The 20,191-nt window shown below is 44.3% G+C and overlaps 1 protein-coding gene and 2 long non-coding RNA genes across 4 annotated transcripts in view; 2 read left to right on the top strand and 1 right to left on the bottom strand.

Moving 5' to 3' along the window:
• The window catches only part of FOCAD (focadhesin), a 272,768-nt gene that overhangs the window by 31,926 nt on the left and 220,651 nt on the right, over positions 1 to 20,191 (bottom strand). For both annotated transcript variants that reach the window (XM_073666136.1, XM_073666149.1), the window contains exons 27-30: positions 15,477 to 15,715; positions 14,636 to 14,725; positions 5,411 to 5,558; positions 4,140 to 4,259 (exon numbers count right to left, since the gene is read on the bottom strand). In XM_073666136.1, the coding sequence (XP_073522237.1) occupies positions 4,140 to 4,259; positions 5,411 to 5,558; positions 14,636 to 14,725; positions 15,477 to 15,715 (597 nt within the window). The remainder of the gene's footprint in view (positions 1 to 4,139; positions 4,260 to 5,410; positions 5,559 to 14,635; positions 14,726 to 15,476; positions 15,716 to 20,191) is intronic.
• On the top strand, positions 1,709 to 2,815 carry LOC141165996 (uncharacterized). Its single transcript, XR_012251229.1, has 3 exons — positions 1,709 to 2,216; positions 2,308 to 2,676; positions 2,758 to 2,815. It is a non-coding gene; the product is annotated as an uncharacterized lncRNA (long non-coding RNA).
• Positions 3,271 to 3,584, top strand: LOC141166002 (uncharacterized). Its single transcript, XR_012251231.1, has 2 exons — positions 3,271 to 3,300; positions 3,381 to 3,584. It is a non-coding gene; the product is annotated as an uncharacterized lncRNA (long non-coding RNA).

Genomic DNA, 20,191 nt, shown 5'->3' with positions numbered 1-20,191 from the left:
CCCAAGAGTCTAAGTGATTCCTTGTGATAGTATTCTTGATCCAGAATAACTATGCCACCTCCTTTGTCAGCTGGTCGGATTATTATTTCATTATTTATTTGTAATTGTTTCATGGCGCGAACTTCTAGTTTGGTGAGGTTATTCTTGTATTTGGTGCATTGTTTGTTATTGATTCTGCGGATATCGTCTGTAACGTTTTTTTCAAAGGTATTGAAGGCCTCTGAATACTCTTGAAGAGGGTGGAAGTTAGATTTGTTTTTAAGTATAGTGTGTCTGAATTTTGGTGATTCCTCTGAGCAGAGTGTCTCTGGGGCGTGTTCCTTCTTCATATAGTATTTCTTTATAGCCAGTTGTCGCATGAATTTTTTTATACCTATATACGCTTGGAATTTGTCGAGTTGTGTTGCTGGGGCATATTTTAGGCCTTTATTAAGGACTGCAGTTTCATTCTGTGTCAGTTGATATTTGCTTAGATTATAGATGGACTTGTGTCCATTTATTTCTTTGGGTTTATTCTTTTTCTTTTGGGTGAGTTTCCCTCCCCTAGTGCCTCTTTTGCGTTTTTTCTTGTGGCCATCCGAAAAAAATCCACCTTGCTGTTATGTTTGCGTATCAATGGTTGTAAGATGGTGGTAGAAGTTGGGATGGGGGTTGCTGTTAGGGGGAGGGTTTTATCTGGTTGTAATGATGGTGTTTCTGGGGGTGGAGTGGTTGGATTAGGTGTCTCTACAGTAGTAGTAAGTAAGGGTGAGAATCTATTATGCGTGCTAAGCGGGGTAGGTTGGTCTAGTGGATTAAGATCAGTATGGTTTGGGCCTGGTTCATTATGATTTGGTGGAGAATCTGTTTCGGATGTGGGGTAAATGGAAATTTGATCAATAGAAATAAGTGAATTGTTTGGGCTACCAACCACTTCATCCAAGGTTTCGAAGAAGTTTAGTGGTTCTTTACTGGGGAGGTGGGTGGTGAGAGGTACTGCATCTCTACCAAATTTGGCTCGTTTCTTTTCGACTATATCTTGCTCTTTCTGGTTTTCTTGGAAAAAGGATATAATGCTCAGTTTCTTAAAAATACTAAAGAAAAAATAGCTGCAATACCAAGACAAAACCTCTTAACTGATACAAACACCACAAAATCAACACGAACCAATCCCAATCCCAATATAATCATGCCCATCATCACCCCTTACTCCGCCAATACGCACATTTTTAAAAAAATTGTGGAAAAACACTGGCATACACTAAAGGACGACAAAATCATTGGCGATCAAATACCCAATAGGCCCAGGCTCATATTCAGGAAAGCACGGAACCTAGGATCACTCATAGCCCCCACCGTAAAAAATAATATCATCACAAAAATACCAGTCACACCTTTTCAACAAAAAATTACAGGGTTCTTTCCATGCCAAAAATGCAAAATATGCAAAACCCTGAAACCAGCCAAATCACACACTGTCAATTACCGCAAAGAGTCATATCCCATCACAGACTTTGTCACATGTACCACTACGGGGGTTATCTATGGACTAATGTGCCCTTGCGAAAAAATGTATATAGGCCGGACTAAAAGAGCAATGGGCACTAGAATTAATGAACATCTGAGGAATATTAAAAATAAATACATGGGCCACCCCCTGTCAAAGCATTTTGCGGACAAACATAAAGGATCCATCAAAGGAATTAAAGTGATAGGCATACAAACAGTTCACAAACATTGGAGACAGGGTGATTTTATCAAACATATGTCAAGAAAAGAAAGCGAGTGGATTTTTAAATTAAACACCTTGAGACCATGGGGTCTTAACAGCGAAATTGAGCTATTTGCTTTCAACGACTGATAGTTACCATGACAACGCCACCAACAGCGGACCGTTGCCATGACGTCATTATAGACAGGTATATAAAGGACTCCACCTACTGGGCCAGACTATCCCTGATGAAGACAGCCGTCAGCTGTCGAAACGCGTTGGAATTGACTGACCCAGCAGAGAAGGCGCCCACAGGCATCCGTCCTCAATACACGCTGCACACCACGTGTCAGCTCGTCTCTCTGCCTCTCGCGCGCTTCCAATAGAACGCGCCCCCTCACCTTCTCCGCCCCTCCTCTCCTGCTCCACTTACCCGGAAGCCCGCGAGTAGCGGCGGTCACCGGCCGGGACCCCGCTCTCGCCCCGGGCCCCACAACTCCTTGACATCTCCGCAGGACTACGGACCGTAAGTACTCTGGGCCACGGCCCCCACCGCTTATGACACACGCCACCACAAGGACCAAAACCACACACACTCACCTCTTTATTACCGACAGGATTCCAGGAACGCGGCCTGCCTGACTCCACACGAGTAGGGACCGTGCCTGAAAACCGGACTCCACAACCATAGACCTTGCCCGGATATCTACTACACAGCCTGCCACCAAAGCCTTCCACCTACTTGAATATACTTATCCAGACCAGGCCTCCTGCCACATTTGCAGCCGGTCCCCTGCTGCACCTCAGCGTCCAGGGACAAGACCCACTGCTACTTAGCCAGTAAATTACTCAGCCAGAGCCTCCTGCTGCACCTACCACTAGGCTGAACCCTCTTGCAGAACCTCCTGAACACCTTCCCTTGATTTAGGCCTTCAGCCACAGATAAAGAAGGTGACTGACCATTTCACACCTGGACCCTAAACAAGGTAATTAACCGGGCTTACTTATATTGTGGCTTATTGTTTGTATACCTCAGCTCCTAACTCTCCCTCCCCATCTATATACAGGACATCAATTATCCTTGAGTGCCACAACGCCCCCTATCACCCGGCAACCAGTAGCCTCCTACTACCTCTCTGCTCAGAGACAGATACAATCCAGAGCCTCCTGTTGCACCCCTGGATTACTGATAATCACGCACAGGTAAACATCTAGGTTTACCACACTGTGGACTATTCCTGTATTCCTCAGTTCCTAACCCTTCCTCCATATCTATATACAGGACATTGAGTATCCTCAAGCGTTACTACGCCTACTGGCAATCAAAAAGCCCCCCTGTCACATCTCTGCAACAAAGTGAGATACAATCCAGAGCCTCCTGCTGCACCCCCCACTGAGGGAGTGCTAACAAGCAATCTCCAAAAGCAGAACAGCTCCTCCGTGGGTAAGTCGCTAACCCCACTATCTACCTACCCAGAGCTAACAGCACTAACCCCATATCATTAAATCTCCAGGAGCATAACAAAGCGTTCAGGACCACGCCCCACTCTAAGAATCCTGACGGACCACAATCCTAGTGCACACCTGCACTTTACCCACTCTGATACCTGGTGAGTAACAGATCCACAGCCAGCTAAGCATATTCATTACTAGAGAACAATAGCCCTAACCAAACTCCTCTTCTTTCCAGGTACCAAGCCACCACAGGCATTTTACCACACCAGATTAACCGCTGGATTTTACTATTTATTACACCTTGTATACCATTAGTTCTTTTACCCCAATCGAAATATTGTTGTCTACACTCGTCTTTTAAATCCTGTATTAAATCCTGTATTTTATTAAGTTTTTATTGCTAGCATCCAAACAAATAAATCTTATTTTTATAAAATAATAGTACTCTTCTCCTGATCTCTTTTTCACTACCGATAGCGCGATTTTTACTATAGAACAGTTATTTTATTGTAGTGTATCTACTACGGACATTAGTGGTTCCCTGTCCACAATTATCGCTGCCATTGGTAGTAGTTAGCCTGATAAGCGCCTTTTACACATATAATACCTTGCTATATAAGTATAATAAAGCCAGATGAGAGCTGAGGACACACTGAAATGTGAAATGTATAGAAAGGAATATCTAAAAAAAACAAGTGGCGATAAGAGCCACTCCATGGGTGTCAAGGAAGAGCCAACCGGGCCAGAAATGGGTGGCGACAACCGCCCCATAATCCACCTTCTGATTCAGGGTGCAGAAGGGAATATACCATCATCATGGACAATAAAAGCTGTACAGTTTTGTTAACCCTATACTTAAACATAATGCGATGCAATAAGTCCTTATTGCTTACACAAAAAAAGCAGAAGTGGAGACATCAGTGTCCATACAAATCTGTTACCAGCGCTCCAAGCTTACTTCAGCCAAGCACTGGGTGACAGGACTTGTCCTTACCTGCTGATTTTGCTCTGTCAAAGTCCTCAGCTTATTCATATGTTGCTCTGCCTCCTCAGCGCCTAAAATGCCGGCACTGAAAGCCGACACGGAAACACCAGCAACGACATATGACAAGACCTGTAAAAAGTTGTATGAATGCTCCGTAAATTAAAGCTTCTGTATAACATGTATTGTCAAAGCTTTCATTTTATCAACTTTCCTTAAAAACTCCCCATAACATTTTGCTCTAACTCTTAAAAGGATCCTACATATAAAATAAAATAAATAACCTGACAGTAGATACATTCTGCCCGATCCACGAGCAGGATGTTTGATCTCTGCCATATATATATATATGTTTGAGTGACAGGTCTCTCCCTGTGTGCATGTATAGGGATAGACACGTCGCTCACTGGCAGCAGGCAAGGAGAAGCTGATGGACCTACATATCTAGTCTCTTGTACAGCTTGGTGCCCAACAGCTTTTAAACTTTTTCTTTGAAGCGCATTAGCGTTTCAGAGGTAAGCATAAATAGTAGAAGTTATGTAGCCAATGTCTGCTACATGCTGCCCGTGGATCAGGCAGCATATACCTGAAGTCAGGTTCCTTTTTAAGTGTACTACTTACATAAAATGACTCACACAAGCACAAATAATAGATCAATGCACTCTATTAATTACATCTAAAGATAAAAAGCTTATAAAAAGGAGGTGAAAGAACAACACTCCAATGGTCACAAGCAAATATAAAACGGATATCCCCAAGGTACAGGACACATGAATCTAGTATGAAGAGCGATATTCTTTTACCTCTGTTTTTATAGGAGTTTATGCAATTAATAAAAAGGTGTACTCACATGACTGCCTATTGGTATTGTTAATGCTAAATAGGTAGGACTAAAGTTTCATGAATTTACACTCAAATATTACATGGAAAGAAGGTCTACAATTAAGGGTCATTAAACATTTCTGTAGATTACATCCACATGTACAAAATGTGTCCAATGGGGTATATACATATTAGGAGAAAATGCTATCCTGACAAATCTTTCTACAGTGTAATATAATAATATAGGTGTCAAAGTGTTATAATAAAAGAAGCGTTGAGCCACAAAAGGCATTATTGTGAAGATTCACACTTTCAGATGTAAAAATGTATTGTACCCAACAAAAACAAACGAGCAAAAAAAAAAAGGAATCCAAGCGTGGAAGATATCCAAGAAGAAAGACCTGAAGATGCTTGGAAATATGAGCGGAGGACTCCTTCAGAAACGTGTGATGACATCTCACCTCTTGCACGGCTCGGCTCTGCTCAGAGCTGTTATCCAGACACTCGTATAGTTTCCGTAGTGTAGCTGAGACATGGACTCGACTGTCAGTCTGACTGCCCTGACTCATGAAGGAAAGTACCAGGCCCACTCCTAGAACGCAGCCAACGCTGTGCCAAGGAAAGTGAAACAATTCTCATTATAATCCTTTTTGCAGTTTGTTTTTATCATTACCATAACACTTATTGTCTTCCTCGTCATAATTGCTCTTCATGCTCTCACTACTTTATGTGCTATCCGACTAGTAGTCCCCTTAGTTAATGAGCAAGTTCGTGTCCTCACAGCAAACTCTGCTTCTACACCGCTGAAATAGTGGTTCAATAAGAGCTAGGGGGATCATTCATCATTGCTTTTGTGCTTGTTTTCTGGAATAAAAATGGTTCTAAGGCTCCATTCACATATCGAGTCTCAGTGTACGGTCTGATTTTTTTTTTGGACAGTATCCAAACCCATTGAGTATGTCCTATTCTGATCCTTAGGCTTCCTTCACACATCCGTGTTTAAACAAGTATGTGAAAAACTGGTATTGGTTCCATCAGTGTTTTCCATTAGTGTGTCATTCGTGTGTCCGTTTTTACTATTAGTAGGTCAACAGTGTTTTTCCGGTATGGTTAAAGAAAGAATTAAAATGACAAAGCTTCTCCTATACTTTGCAATGTTAAAGACGTACAGTACATTGATGCTATCCGTGTTCTGTACTTGTTTTTCACGGACCCATATACTTATATTGGCCCTTGTTATCCACGGTCGGAAAGAATGGACATGTCTGTGTGTTTTCTTCAGGTACATGTGGAATCCGTGAAAAAAAAAAGGATACCACACACGTACTTGGAACATGTGAAGGAGGCCTTAAAATGAGATCAGAACAGGACATGCTCGGATTCTCACACTTGTATATGATGTGTGAATAGATCCATGAAACTCTATGGGTCTGTGTGCTGTCCAATAAAAAAAAAAACCCATCAGTCATTTGAGAATGCAGCCTAACAGTGACTGTTTATTTGCGTCTTAGTTCACTTGTAATCTTTTTACATTTACTGGGTTTCATCAGGTTTTTTTAGGGGGGATTTGGCATTATAGGCGTGGTTTTGTTGTCCAGATCTTTTAGCACAATTCATTATTTGAGACTTTTCAAAACGCTGCAAATTCTTTTGCGGAATTGTACTCCAGCACCCTAATAAAGTGCAGAATCTGTATTTTTTCTCTTTGCATAGTTGAAGTCTACCATGTGACATGTCAAAGCTTTTTGAAAATATTGTGCAACTTTTTACTCTGAAAAGGTGTAAAAAAGAAAAAAAAATTATATATCAATCAAACATTGTGCACCCAATGAATTTGGCACAACATCCACAAGGGCAAAAGAAAGACAAGACATTTTTCATTTATTTAGAAAAATGCAAATGATGAATCGGGGTCCATACGTTTTTTTTTTTTGTACAAAATCAGAAGTGGATCCTTTCAGATGAAGGCAGGAAGACCTTTCCTAAAGGTGTGAATGCAATCCAAAGAGCCCTTATAAACCTAGATCACAAACAACACTTTCTGCACGTCAAAAGGCAATCCCCACATACATATATTATGCATGAGGATTGCCCTTGGGGTATGTCTGCTATATATACCATATAGGTGGCTCAGTGGTTAACACTGTTGCTTTGCAGCGCTGGGGTCCCGGGTTCAAATCCCACCAAGGACAACATCTGCAAGGAGTTTGTATGTTCTCCCCGTGTTTGTGTGGGTTTCCTCCGGGTTCTCCGGTTTCCTTCCACACACATACTGATAGGGAATGTAGAGTGTGAGCCCCAATGGGGACAGCGATGATAATGTCTGTAAAGTGATATGGAATGAATGATGCTATATACATGAGTAAAATAAATAAAAAAATTGCTTAAAAAGGTGAGATTAACCATGAAGACTATTCTAGATGTTGAAGTTAAAAGTAATGAGTAAAAATGGGTTTTAACAGCATAACTGTCTGACTGCCTCAAAGTCTAGAAATTATGATGTGTCAATCAATAACAAATTATGTTTTAAGGGCCCTACAAGACCTCAGACCTGGTTTTCTCTAGTGATCCTCTCTTCAGCTTTTATTGCATGTGACATTTATGACAATGAGCACGTTTTCATTGAACAAAGGCTCTGACTTGCTGCAGCCATTACAGAAAACACCAGCAGGTGGCAGTAGAACAAAGGGAAATAAATAATGGCCAACAAAGAGTAAGGGCTTGTTCACAAGCAACCATAGTAACCTGCACGCATACAAGGCAATTTGCTTAAATTGCTGCATTTACTGTGCCAAATGATCCTGTGCATGCATTAGAGCAGAAATGCCCATGACACACAGGTGGCAAGAGCTATATTTACCATGAGAGATAGATTGCAGAGACATGGCGAGCACACGAGTATGTTCTGCTCCATTACTTTTAGATCTGTATTTATATGCATCAGGAGACGTTATGAAGCAAGTGTAAATTCTGTGCTAAAAAAAATGCTCTACCCGTAAAGAAGGGGGCTGGAGGCATGGGAACCTAGATGGAAGCCCCACATGACCGGGATTGGCCAGGAGGGTGCAATTTTTAAATCCCAATGGTCGGGATTGGGTATAGGCTTGGAGGGGCTGGCATTTGGATGGGGGTGGGGTAAAGGGGGGGGAGAGGTATAATAGGGAAAAGTGCGGGAAAACGGGCAGTCCAGGGAAGAAGTCATTGAAAGAAGTTCTGGAGCACTGATCAAAAAAAAAAATAAAATTATTTTTACCTTTCTAATTGCTTGGACACTCTTCTCGCTATTATGGAGTCCGTGGAGTCCCTTATCGCCAGGCTGAGGGAGACTGCCAGATCCAGGCAAGGAGGGTGGCTTGAGGCCCAGCTGGCCGGACTTCTGGGGAATGCCGGAGAGGAAGAATCCCCGTCGGGTTTGGGAAGAATTGCCAGGAGGACGCGGCCCCTCGAGAGGCTTTCCCTGGAGATGGTCGGTACGGGCAGCAGACGCAGGCTGCGGAGCCCCTCAGGGGACCCTGTGTCCGGGGAGCATGCCGGCGGAATCCCCTGCCGGCGTGCCCGCCGCGGCAGGAATCCGCCCAGCCGGTCTGCGGGCTCCCCCTGCATCGGGTCGCGGTCCGCGACTGAAGTTCCCCGGTCCGTCGTGGTGCGGCCTCCCCCGTCGGCGCGCCGCAGTACTAGAGCCCAGGCCGGAAATGGGGACTACGTCACTTCCGGCCCCGGAGACAGATGAAAGGGACGCACAGCCAATGAGCGGCGGGCGCAGGGACACGCCCCCCGCTCCAAGATCCAGCGGCAATTCAAGACGCCGGTTATTCAAAAGAAAAAAGGGCGGCAATCCTGCAGCGGGGAACGGAGGGACCACCAGCGCGGCAGGCACACCTGGCGACGTTCCTGTCAGGGTGCCTGCCAGACAGACCAGAGGGCGCAGACAGCAGCGGAGCTACACGGGCAGGCAGCAACAATTCCAGGACCTGCTGCCTGGCTCAAGCTTCTCCAGGCAGAGGGATGGAGCGGCGGGCAGCAGCACGGAGTTGCCTGGCAGTTATCCACGGACCAACACGGATCGGGCTGGCGAGTCCGGGTCTAAAAAGCGCGGATGTGCACGGTCGGCGGTGAGGACTGGAGCAGGGACGAGCGGAGGACGAACGGCGGGGAGGTCAGCACGGGCTCGGGTCCCCCCTGGTGACGAGGAGGCCAGGGGCGCGGGCCTTGAGCGGCAGGGGTCGGTCGGACTGGATTATGGAGAAGAACAAGACGAACCAAGGACTCATCAGGACTCGGGGAGTACGGCTGGCGGGGACGCAGCACCTGCGCAGCTTCGTGAGTATGCGTCTATGTATGGTTTGTCGCCCGCGGGGTCTGTAGCGGATGGGGTAGGCGATAGGCAGGTGTCTGGACCCAGCAGGGAAAATGTTAGGGGAGGTAGTGGGTCAGATGTAAGCGGGTTTAGGGATTTGTTTGTTAGCATGTCGCGCATTTTGGCGAGAATAGACGGCGGGGGAGCCATTCAAAGGGGGTTGTCACCGGCGGGGGCTTGGCTACCTAGTCAACCGGCGTTGTTGCAGGTGGGGAGCGAGTCGGCCAGGTCGGCGGGGTGTACAGCTGGGACACCTTCTGGGGTATCGGTTTGTGTGCAGACAGAAAAGGAAAATGCGGATACTATAAAACTGGATGATAGGGCGAAAGGGGAGATATATGTGTGCTTTGAGGGGCCGTTGGGGGCGCATTTAAAAAAAGAGGTTAAAGAAAAAATTTGGCGGGACGAGTATGTCGAAATTTTTTCCCTTCTTCCGTTGGAAAAGTTTAACCTGGATAAGGGAAAAAAGGAAGACAGTAAAAAAGAGGAGGAGGAGAAGCGTAGGTGGAGGTTGATTCCACAGACGTTTGTCAATTGGTTACAAGCTTTTGCAATAATGGCTAGCGTTATTGGAGAAAAAGCTCCTGATAATAGTTCGGGTTTGTTTTGCTACCTTGATGCTATTGGGGAGGCTCATAGGACTTACGGGGGTCAGGCGTTGTTACGATATGACGAGCAATTTCGGCAGAGGAAGGCAGTCCGCCCTGAGATCAGATGGGATCAAAAGGACATTGGTTTGTGGCTGAAGGTTATGGCCCCAGTGAGGTATGGGTAGTCCTTTCACGGGAGCAGCAGTAGTGGTAACCAATCAGCAGGACACGGGGGGAAGTAGCCAGGGGGCACAAAGCACTAAGAAGGAAGTGGGAACTTGCTGGCAATTTAATGATGGCCAATGCAAGTACGGGAGCTCCTGTAAATTCAAACACGTGTGCTCCCATTGTAATGGAAGCTCACACGGAGCATCAAAATGCTTTAAGAAGGGTAAGGGAAAGCCGACAGTGGGTACCGGTCAAAGGGCTGACTCCGGTGAGGGTGCACGCGATGGCCCCCTTTCTAAGTAGGTATCCGGATCAGTTGAAGGCTAAGGTCATTTCGGATGGGTTTTTGGAAGGTTTTAGAATCCCTCCTCCTGAGCACGAGGTCCCCTTTTCAGTAAAAAATTTGACGTCGGCTTCCCTTCATCCGGATGTGGTTAGCGTGAAGTTGGCTAAGGAGGTGGAATTGGGCAGGATGGCGGGACCGTTTCGGGTATTACCTAGCAGCAGGGTGATTATTTCGCCGCTGGGGGTTGTGCCCAAAAAAGAGCTGAATAAGTTTCGTTTGATTCAGCATTTGTCGTACCCGAAGGGGCTCTCGGTGAATGATGGCATTGCACAGGAATTATGTTCAGTTGAATATACATCATTTGATGCGGCGGTGCGATGGGTACAGCAATATGGGTCAGGATCGTTGCTAGCCAAGACGGATATCGAGTCTGCTTTTCGGATGCTGCCAGTTCATCCGGATAGTATCCCGTTGTTAGGTTGTTTTTGGAATGGGGCATATTACATGGATAGGTGTTTGCCAATGGGTTGTGCAATTTCGTGTTCTTTGTTTGAAACGTTTAGTACCTTTTTGGAATGGGTGGTGAAGGACCTGGCATCAGTTAATTCAGTCATTCATTATTTGGATGATTTTTTGTTTATAGGCCCTCCGCAATCGTTGTTGTGTAGGAATTTATTAGGTACTATGGTGTGGGTAGCGGAGCATTTTGGCGTACCATTGGCAAAAGAAAAGACGGAAGGCCCTTGCACAACCCTAAGTTTTTTGGGCATTGTTATTGATACGGAAAGGATGGAGTGTCGATTACCTGAAGATAAATTGTGTCTGCTCAAGCAGGAGGTCGATAGAGTCGGGAGGTTGCGCAAGGTGACCCTGAGGGAGCTACAATCGCTGTTGGGGCGCTTAAATTTTGCATGCAGGATTATGCCAATGGGCAGAATTTTTTGTCGCAGGTTGTCAGGCGCCACAGCAGGAGTGCGTGCGGCTCATCATTTTATCCGCCTAAATAAGGAACACAAGGAGGACCTGAAGGTTTGGAAGTTGTTTTTGGAAAGCTATAATGGCAGGTCGTTAATCCAGCAGGAGTTTGTAAGCAGTTTTGATTGTGAGATATTTACAGATGCTGCAGGAAGTGCTGGTTATGGGGCCTATTGGAAAGGGCGGTGGAGTGTTGGGGCATGGCCGATTGGGTGGACGGAGAGGGGACTTACGAGGAACCTGGCGTTTTTGGAATTGTTCCCTATTGTTGTTGCGGTTACTATTTGGGGGGAGTGTTTTGCCAACAGGATAATTCGGTTTCATTGCGATAACATGGGAGTGGTGTCTGTCATCAACAGCTTGTCGGCCTCGTCCCCGCCTGTGATTAGGCTGCTCAGGGAACTAGTTCTTTGTTGTCTCAATTTGAACGCTTGGATTACAGCGGTCCATGTTCCAGGTGTACAAAATTCCATAGCAGATGCCTTATCTCGTTTTCAGTGGGACCGTTTTCGGGCGCTAGCACCAGAGGCAGGGGACGTGGGTCAAGAATGCCCTTCGCATTTGTGGCAACTGGTTATGGAGGAGCCGGACGGTTAATAAGGGAGTCCATTACGAGGCAGACCTGGACATCATACGAGGCATCGTGGCGAGTATGGCAAAGTTGGATTCTGGAGTGGGGTGTGGTGGAAAGTGAAGGAGATAGAGAGATGGCGGTGTTGTTTCTTGTGGGAAGGGCAGCAGAGATTGGATGGTCTGTGTCAAAAGTTAGTAAATTTGTAGCAGGATTGTCATTCGCTTTTAAATTGCAGGGGATAACAGATGTTACAAAGTCCTTTTTAGTTAAGCAAGCACTTAGGGGCTTTAGGAGAGGCGGTAAGGTGTTGGATAGACGAAGACCAGTGACTTTTAGTATTTTAGAGCGGTTGGGTTTAGTGTTGGATAAGATCTGTTGTTCGGTTTTTGAAGCCACACTGTTTAGATTGGCTTTTTCATTGGCGTTCTTTGGCGCACTAAGATTAGGTGAGTTGGTGGCACCAAGTAGGAATAAGTTTGGGGGTTTGTTTGCCGAGGATGTGAGCGGTCGGAAAAGGGGCATCGAATTTTGGATTAGGAGGGGGAAGACGGATCAATTGGGCAGAGGCAAGCGAGTCGTATTGGGGGAGGTTAATGGATCTTTTATTTGTCCTAGGAGATGTTTAATGGCTTACTGGCAGGTTTGGTCGGGACGTAAGGGCCCATTATTGTGTCATAAAAACGGAGAGTTTTTGTCCCGTTTTCAATTTATTGCAGTATTTAAAAAAGGGATCCGGGAGTTGGGCCTTAGTCCTGAGGTGTACGGGTCGCATTCTTTCAGAATCGGAGCGGCGTCAGAAGCGGACGGTTTGGGTTTAGGAAAGGATGTGATAAAACGCATCGGGAGGTGGAGTTCTGATCGTTATCTGTCCTATGTACGGCATTAGGTATGCGGAATGGTGGTTTTTATTTTGTCCAGAAGTGAATACCCCCCTTTTTGGTTGTCTTATTGCAGGTGACGTCCCGTTATTAGTCTGGATTCTTGGACACTCTTTCGTTCATTGGGGGGCGCTGCGGGCGGATGTGAGGCCAAACGGTAGGCAATTGGGTTTTAGCAGAGAGCAAGTGGTGGTCCGGTGGCTGGGTTTTAGAGGGATGGTATGGAGAAGGGTGCTGCCTGAATTCCATAAGGCGGCTCGTTTGGACCGGGCGCCGGACATTTTGGTGGTGCATATGGGGGGGGATGATTTGGGGGTTCGGCCGGTTAGGGAATTGATGAGGGATATTCAAATTGATTTTTTAAGGTTATGGACATCTTTTCCTGGGGTGTTGACGGTTTGGTCTGACATTGTGCTGAGAAAAAATTGGAGGGAGGTCAGATCAGTGAAGGGCATTAATAGGGCACGAGTAAAGTTGAATAGAGCCATAGCAGCTTTTGTTGGTAGAAATGGGGGTGTAAGTGTTCGGCATCTTGATCTTGAGGCAGGGGTTGGTGATTTTTGGGCGAAGGATGGTGTGCACCTGAACGATATTGGGAGTGATTTATGGGCATTATCTATACAGGAGGGGATTGAGAGGGCTTTGGCAGTTTTGGGGCGCTCACGAGCCTGAGGTGGTCAGGGCTGTTCGTTTGTGGCGGGGGGTGGGGTTCTTGGAGTTGGCACAGAAGTGTCGGTGGGAAAGTTATTGGAAATTTACAGGCAGTGGCTTGATTAAGCGGGGTGATCTGGCATTTGTTTTTTTGGGGCTCTGGACGGGGTTTTACCCTGGGAACTTTTGGTGCCCTCGAGCTGGTGATGGACGGCTGAGGGTAATACGGTGGTTCGATTTCGGTTTAGTTATGCCAGATCTAATTTTTAACTCCAAGAACCCTCCCTTCTTATTTATTTGAATAATAATGTTTATATGTTAATGTTGTTTGTTAATAAAGTGGCCGCTGTGTCCAAATTTATCCAAAGAAATTACAGGTGCAGTGTTTTTATTTGTTAAGGTACTTGAGGTCGGTAAGATGGGGAGGGGTCTTACGGAACTATGGAACCCGGGTTGGCCGTACACGGTCAGGACTTCACTGGGTTTATGAGGCCACATAGTGAGAGCTGGTGAGGTTTTAGTTGTTATTATCAAGATGTTAAAAGCCAGTGCAGTCAGCACCTCTGCCAGGAGTCTTTACGGAGGACTCGGCGACTTCTACCCAAACAAAGAGCACAGCATGCTATTTTTTCACTACAATGACAGACCCCATTCAGGGGGAATTATCAAAGACTTTTCACAAGTTTTCTGGTTCCAAAAAGTCACCCATTTTGCGGCATACCTTTTTTTTGTGACATATTGAACACTGCTCTTGCCACTTTTGTGGGTGTAAAAATGGCTCTGTTTAGCTATGTGAATAAATAGAAGACAGATTTAGGATTTGTGACTTTTTAAAAAGTTGCCAAAAAGCTTCCAATTCTGCAAAAATGAATTTAACAGCATTTTTCTCATCTGTTGTCTTCATTTAACCTTTTTTTCCTATTAAGTTTCAATTTTTGGCAGTATCCTACCCAGTAAACAATTTCATCAAAGGATACGCATCCTCCTTTGGACGCACTTAAAAAAATGGAAACAGGTCGGTCACTGAAGCCAATGATCCTGGAACTAAAAAGACTAATGCCAAAGTATTGTGGTAACTTGCCAAAAGCCTACCCCCCTCCATAACGCTTTCTAACCTGGACAGATCCCAGCAATCAGGCCTCCCCTTCAGGACAAGCCCTTGTCACACGAGTGACGTTACATGGCCGGAGCTTCACATGGTACATACTTGGGCTCCAGGCAGGTGGCAAAGCAGCAGCTTTCCAGAGCGTCCAATGACTTCATTATCAGCAGGTTCATCTGCTGCCCAGAGGTATCACTGTACAGAAAGACACAAAGTCATATAGACGACAGGGTGAGGATTCGGATCCACTAATACATGGCCTCACAGAACGCCACTTCTACATGGACAGACTTTCACAATGTCAGAAATTATTTCGAAAATGGAAAGAAACTTACATCGGTAACTTGTACCCAGCAGATAGAAAGGCAATCTGGCACAAGGTTTTGCCACCTAATCTGAGAGCATAATGTATAGACAGAGACCCTGATTCCAGCTATGTATCACCTCCTGTAGTTTTGCTAAAATCACTGTTTTATTTAGCAGCACATTATTACTAGAGGACTAGTAAACCTGTTGCCATGTAGTCCTCCATATTCAGAAAGCTCCGGCAGCTGATTGGCAGCCTTCTGCCTATGCACAGTGTACACAGAAAGGAGCCATTCAGTAGTGTGGGTGGGGTTATAGAGAATACAGCATTCAGAAAATTGGTATCTGCAGCAGATACATCAGGGATTTTATCAAATCTACAGCAAGCAGCTGATAAGTGATACAATACATCGCTGGAATCAAGGTCTCTGCCCCTACTTTATGCTTCTCTCAGATGAGTTAGTAAAAACCTGGTGACAGATTCTCTTTAAAGGAAACCTGCCACAGGAAAATCTAAACAGCCCCCTTGTTGTACATTATATTTGAAGAAACCCACGCTAGGCAAGATCCTCCATTTACCCCCTACATCCAAAATCCCTAAAAATCAGTCTTCATGAATTGTAGATATTCCTATACATACCTAACTTTTTCCTCGCACAGGCGGGAGATGAACATCCCAAGTGCCAGTCCCATATGAACTTGAAGAGCTTGGGAATCATCGGCTTCTGGTCGCCCTGGTAGCCTTACTGTCAAAAGGTTGAGGACGTCCTCTACTTTTTCTTTAAAGGACACAACAAGTATTGGAACCAACAGAGAAAGAGCTGTGGCAGCACAAGACCGGGCAATGACGCTGGCAGTGTTCTCACCAGAGTAGGATTTCTGTAATATAAAGAAATAACCATCCTTCTTAACTGCTAAAGTCCCCCACAAAAAAAATATATATATGTATGTAACAGCTGCGGGCCTCACTGTTCTTGACTGAATATTCAAAGACTCCCTATTGCTATGTTACGTGATTGTAAAAAAATTCAGCGCTGACACTGCTGGAGCTGCGTCGGTCCTCGAGATAGGTATAGGGTTTTGGTTTTTTTTTGGTTTTTTTTATGGGGCATCAGTAGTGGACAACCCTTTAATTCAAATTTCAGGTCCTCAAGAAAAGTAAGCTTGAATTCACATACAGCAGATCTTTTTTTTTTCCAGTCACAAAAAATTCTGCGACCGAAAATCTGTTCCATTCACCTGAGTTTTGGTCACAAGCACATGGATTTTTGGAAGTTAATTTCCGAATTTCTGCAACAAAGTCCGTCACATGTAAAACCCACCTTCACAATCTAGTAAATCGCAGGTTAGATCTCAGTTCCAAAACAAGGGGAAAGAGTCTGTTTTTGTGGCCGAGAAGCCGAACTGCAAATGCTGAAACTCCATGAATAAATGATATGAACAACTATATAATATAAAATCACTGTGCACAGATGAGGCGCTAAACAGAGTGCATTACATGTGCCATCTCGGTAGCCTCGAAGGCTGGTGGGCAGCCATGGCAGCACTGATGAGACTGCAGATATGAAGCAGCATTCTCAGAGACCCCACAACAACGCTATAGGAATATACCAATCTTATAGCACAGAAAGTTAGATTATAGCTAATCAATATCCAGAATCTAAATTAACCATTTAAAAGCGATAGAGAAAACCCAAACAATTACATACAAGTCAGTAGCAAAAAAGGATGTTCTACCAGAAAAAGCAAATCATCTAAAAGTGTTGTGGCTCAAAAGTAAATTAGTGTTATCCTAGAACTAGGTTAAAGTCCACATGGAATATCACTGCCAATACCGTATATAAATGGTCAGAATAGGGGCAAGTATTCCTGCCCAGCTTTGTACAGCCATCTATATTCGCTCGTATTACTGGGCAGATGAATGGATTCAACTACAACTGTGCAAAATTGCAAAGACATTAACTGGATTGGTAAAAAATGCTAGATTGGTGGGGTCCAACTGTTGGGATGCCCAACAATCACTGGAATGGGGGACCCCGGCCCAAGGTGCTCTTCAGCCCAAAGCAAGGTGGACTTTAAGAGGAGATGACGCCTGCTGCCGCTTGATTTAAGGCTTAAAGCAGACTCTATTCTAAAAGCCCCCAGTAAACTAAACCCAGCCAAACACGCCAATTTCAGCCAACGGTCTAATGTGTATGGCTGCCTCTTCTCGGCTCTCACTGACCGATGATGTTGGGGGAAAGAAGGATCCAGCCTATTGAATTTAAGCAGCTGATCCCTTCGTTGTCTCTAGAGGAGTCTGGCAGCGGCTCTCTTATAGAGAACGGGAGGAACGCAGGAGTGCTGACCTGAGCTGAATGCTCCTCTGTATGGAGGAAAAGGGAGAGAGTGCTGTCTAATGTGCATAGGAGTCTTAAAGGGGTTGTCCACTACTAGGACAACCCCTTCTCAATCACTATGTTTCCCCCAAGTAAAATGATAACTGCTATATTCCCCTCCACCTCCATCTTACCGGTCCAGCAGGGTTAGCACTGGCTCCGCCGGGTCTCACCTGACATGATATCTTTGCAGTCAATCAACGGCCATGTCACCCTTCAGACGTAATTGACATCCAGAGGAGGTGAGTGCTGCGGCTGCCTTCTCACTTCCTCCAGATGTCCGATTTGTCCGATGGAGAGTAAAGTGGCTGCTGATTGGCCGCAAGGATATCGTTATGTCAGGCGAGAACCGGGGAAGCCAATGCCGACACTGCTGGAATAGCGCCAGTACCAGAGGTGAGTATAGGTGGGGTTTTTTTTCTATTTTATTTGGGGGATACATAGCAATTGAGACTGGAATACTCCTTTAAGATACGTAACCTAATTTTTATTTTTCTCTTTTATAAAAAGACTGAGCATATCGCCCTGATCTGATGTGAACGGTACACAAGGACCTGTTGACGCACCGGCTGTCGTCCTGTAACATTCCATTCTCCCCTGGAAACACTAGCTTTTCATTTTCTAATAAAGAAGAAAAGTTTTAGAGGACGGCGACTGCGATTTTTCCTCTATTTTTTCATGGTATGCACGATAATGAAGGAAATAAAGAACAGAGAGAGAAGGTGTTTCACAAAAAAAAATTTCTATGATCCATTACACTAAAATAATATCTTACTCCAATTAACAGTGCCTAAAAATACACAACAGCCACAACACTTGCCCAAAACCAACAGTGCCATAAATGAAACAGACAACAATTAATTCCTTCTATTCAGCAATCTACAGCATTTCAGGCTATTTCTAACTGTAAAGGGCTGCTGCAATAGTCAGCTGGCGGATGGCCAGCGTTATTATGGGAAAGCGGCTTCCAAGCAGATGGATTATTTCCAAGGGGATGAAATAACCTGGAGAAGTAATCTGCTTTATGAAGAGGAAAATGAGTGGTGGTTTTATAATGATAGTTATTGTGACCACTAACCTTTTCTCCTGCCTATGGAATATGAATGTGTACATAAGCAGCAGAGATTACACAGTATGTGTGCTACATTTTTATTTTTTACAGTGTGAATTTTAAAGGGAACTCGTCAATAGATTCATGCTGCCCAAAGCGCGTGCAGCATGAATCAGAGCCTGGATGTGCGACTACAGACAGATGTATGAGGTCTCTGAAATAGGGTGTAGAGAGTACACAGACATGGGGTATGCTCTTACTGGACAAAGACCCCGAGAAGGAAAAGATTCATACATTTACGAAAGCACATTGACCCATTAATGCGCCATGATAGAGACATCAGTCATGGAAGGGGTCAAGGTGTGTGGAGCAGTCTCAGGAGCTGAACCTGCTCCACACATGGCAAAAAAAGTGTATGAAGTTAGAGGGGTATTCCCATCTCCAAGATCCTATCCCAATATGTAGTACACTTATTGGATTGTTATTTATTATTTTTTGTATATACCGGTATATATACATATTTTTTTTCTTTTTTCTCACTTTGCAACTTTTAATGTATACCCATTAAAGTACTTGTATTTTAATAATAAGGGTTTCTTCACTTGTTAGACTGACTTTTGAACCCTTACATTTATCACAATTTGGTTAGCCAGATTTTAGATGTAGTAACGCTGCAGAGTTCATACAAGGGTTTACATGTGATTTATTGATGTGAATGTTGTTACTGAAGGTTCATTTTGAAATGCAAAACAAAAAATTGATTAAAAAAATACCTTCAACAAAACTAAAATTCATAAGACCTCTTTTTCGATAAAGGATCCCAAACTAAACTCACACAATACATGTATACCTAAAACCAGAAGAAGTGGTGGCTTGCAGTAAGATCAGTTTACATATTGTAATGTCAAATGTTGACCAAACCTGAAATGTGAAGAGTGTAATAGCTATATGCTAATAGTCACACTGCATAATGCATGTCACAATGGCTGTAAACAATAAGGGCACTTCTTGGTGTCACAGATCGATGAACACCAGTATTATACAGGCAGAACTTGTGCCATTTTTCTAAACCAGGTTACACCACTTCTGGCATGTTTCATGGAGAAAAAGGATAAAAGGATGTCCCATTATAAACTCCAAGGACATGATATCACACATAGCCTTACATACGATATCACACATAGCCTTACATACGATATCACACATAACCTTACATACGATATCACACATAGCCTTACATACGATATCACACATAGCCTTACATACGATATCACACATAGCCTTACATACGATATCACACATAGCCTTACATACGATATCACACATAGCCTTACATACGATATCACACATAGCCTTACATACGATATCACATATAACCTTACATACGATATCACACATAGCCTTACATACGATATCACACATAGCCTTACATACGATATCACACATAGCCTTACATACGATATCACACATAGCCTTACATACGATATCACACATAGCCTTACATACGATATCACACATAGCCTTACATACGATATCACACATAGCCTTACATACGATATCACACATAGCCTTACATACGATATCACACATAGCCTTACATACGATATCACACATAGCCTTACATACGATATCACACATAGCCTTACATACGATATCACACATAGCCTTACATACGATATCACACATAGCCTTACATACGATATCACACATAGCCTTACATACGATATCACACATAGCCTTACATACGATATCACACATATCCTTACATACGATATCACACATAGCCATACATACGATATCACACATAGCCTTACATACGATATCACACATAGCCTTACATACGATATCACACATAGCCTTACATACGATATCACACATAGCCTTACATACGATATCACACATAGCCTTACATACGATATCACACAT

The sequence above is a fragment of the Phyllobates terribilis genome, unplaced genomic scaffold (assembly GCF_046119375.1).
Source record: "Phyllobates terribilis strain yellow unplaced genomic scaffold, ASM4611937v1 Scaffold_1__5_contigs__length_1240528914, whole genome shotgun sequence".
Taxonomy (NCBI): domain Eukaryota; kingdom Metazoa; phylum Chordata; class Amphibia; order Anura; family Dendrobatidae; genus Phyllobates; species Phyllobates terribilis.
This window is presented reverse-complemented; position numbering and strand designations above follow the sequence as displayed.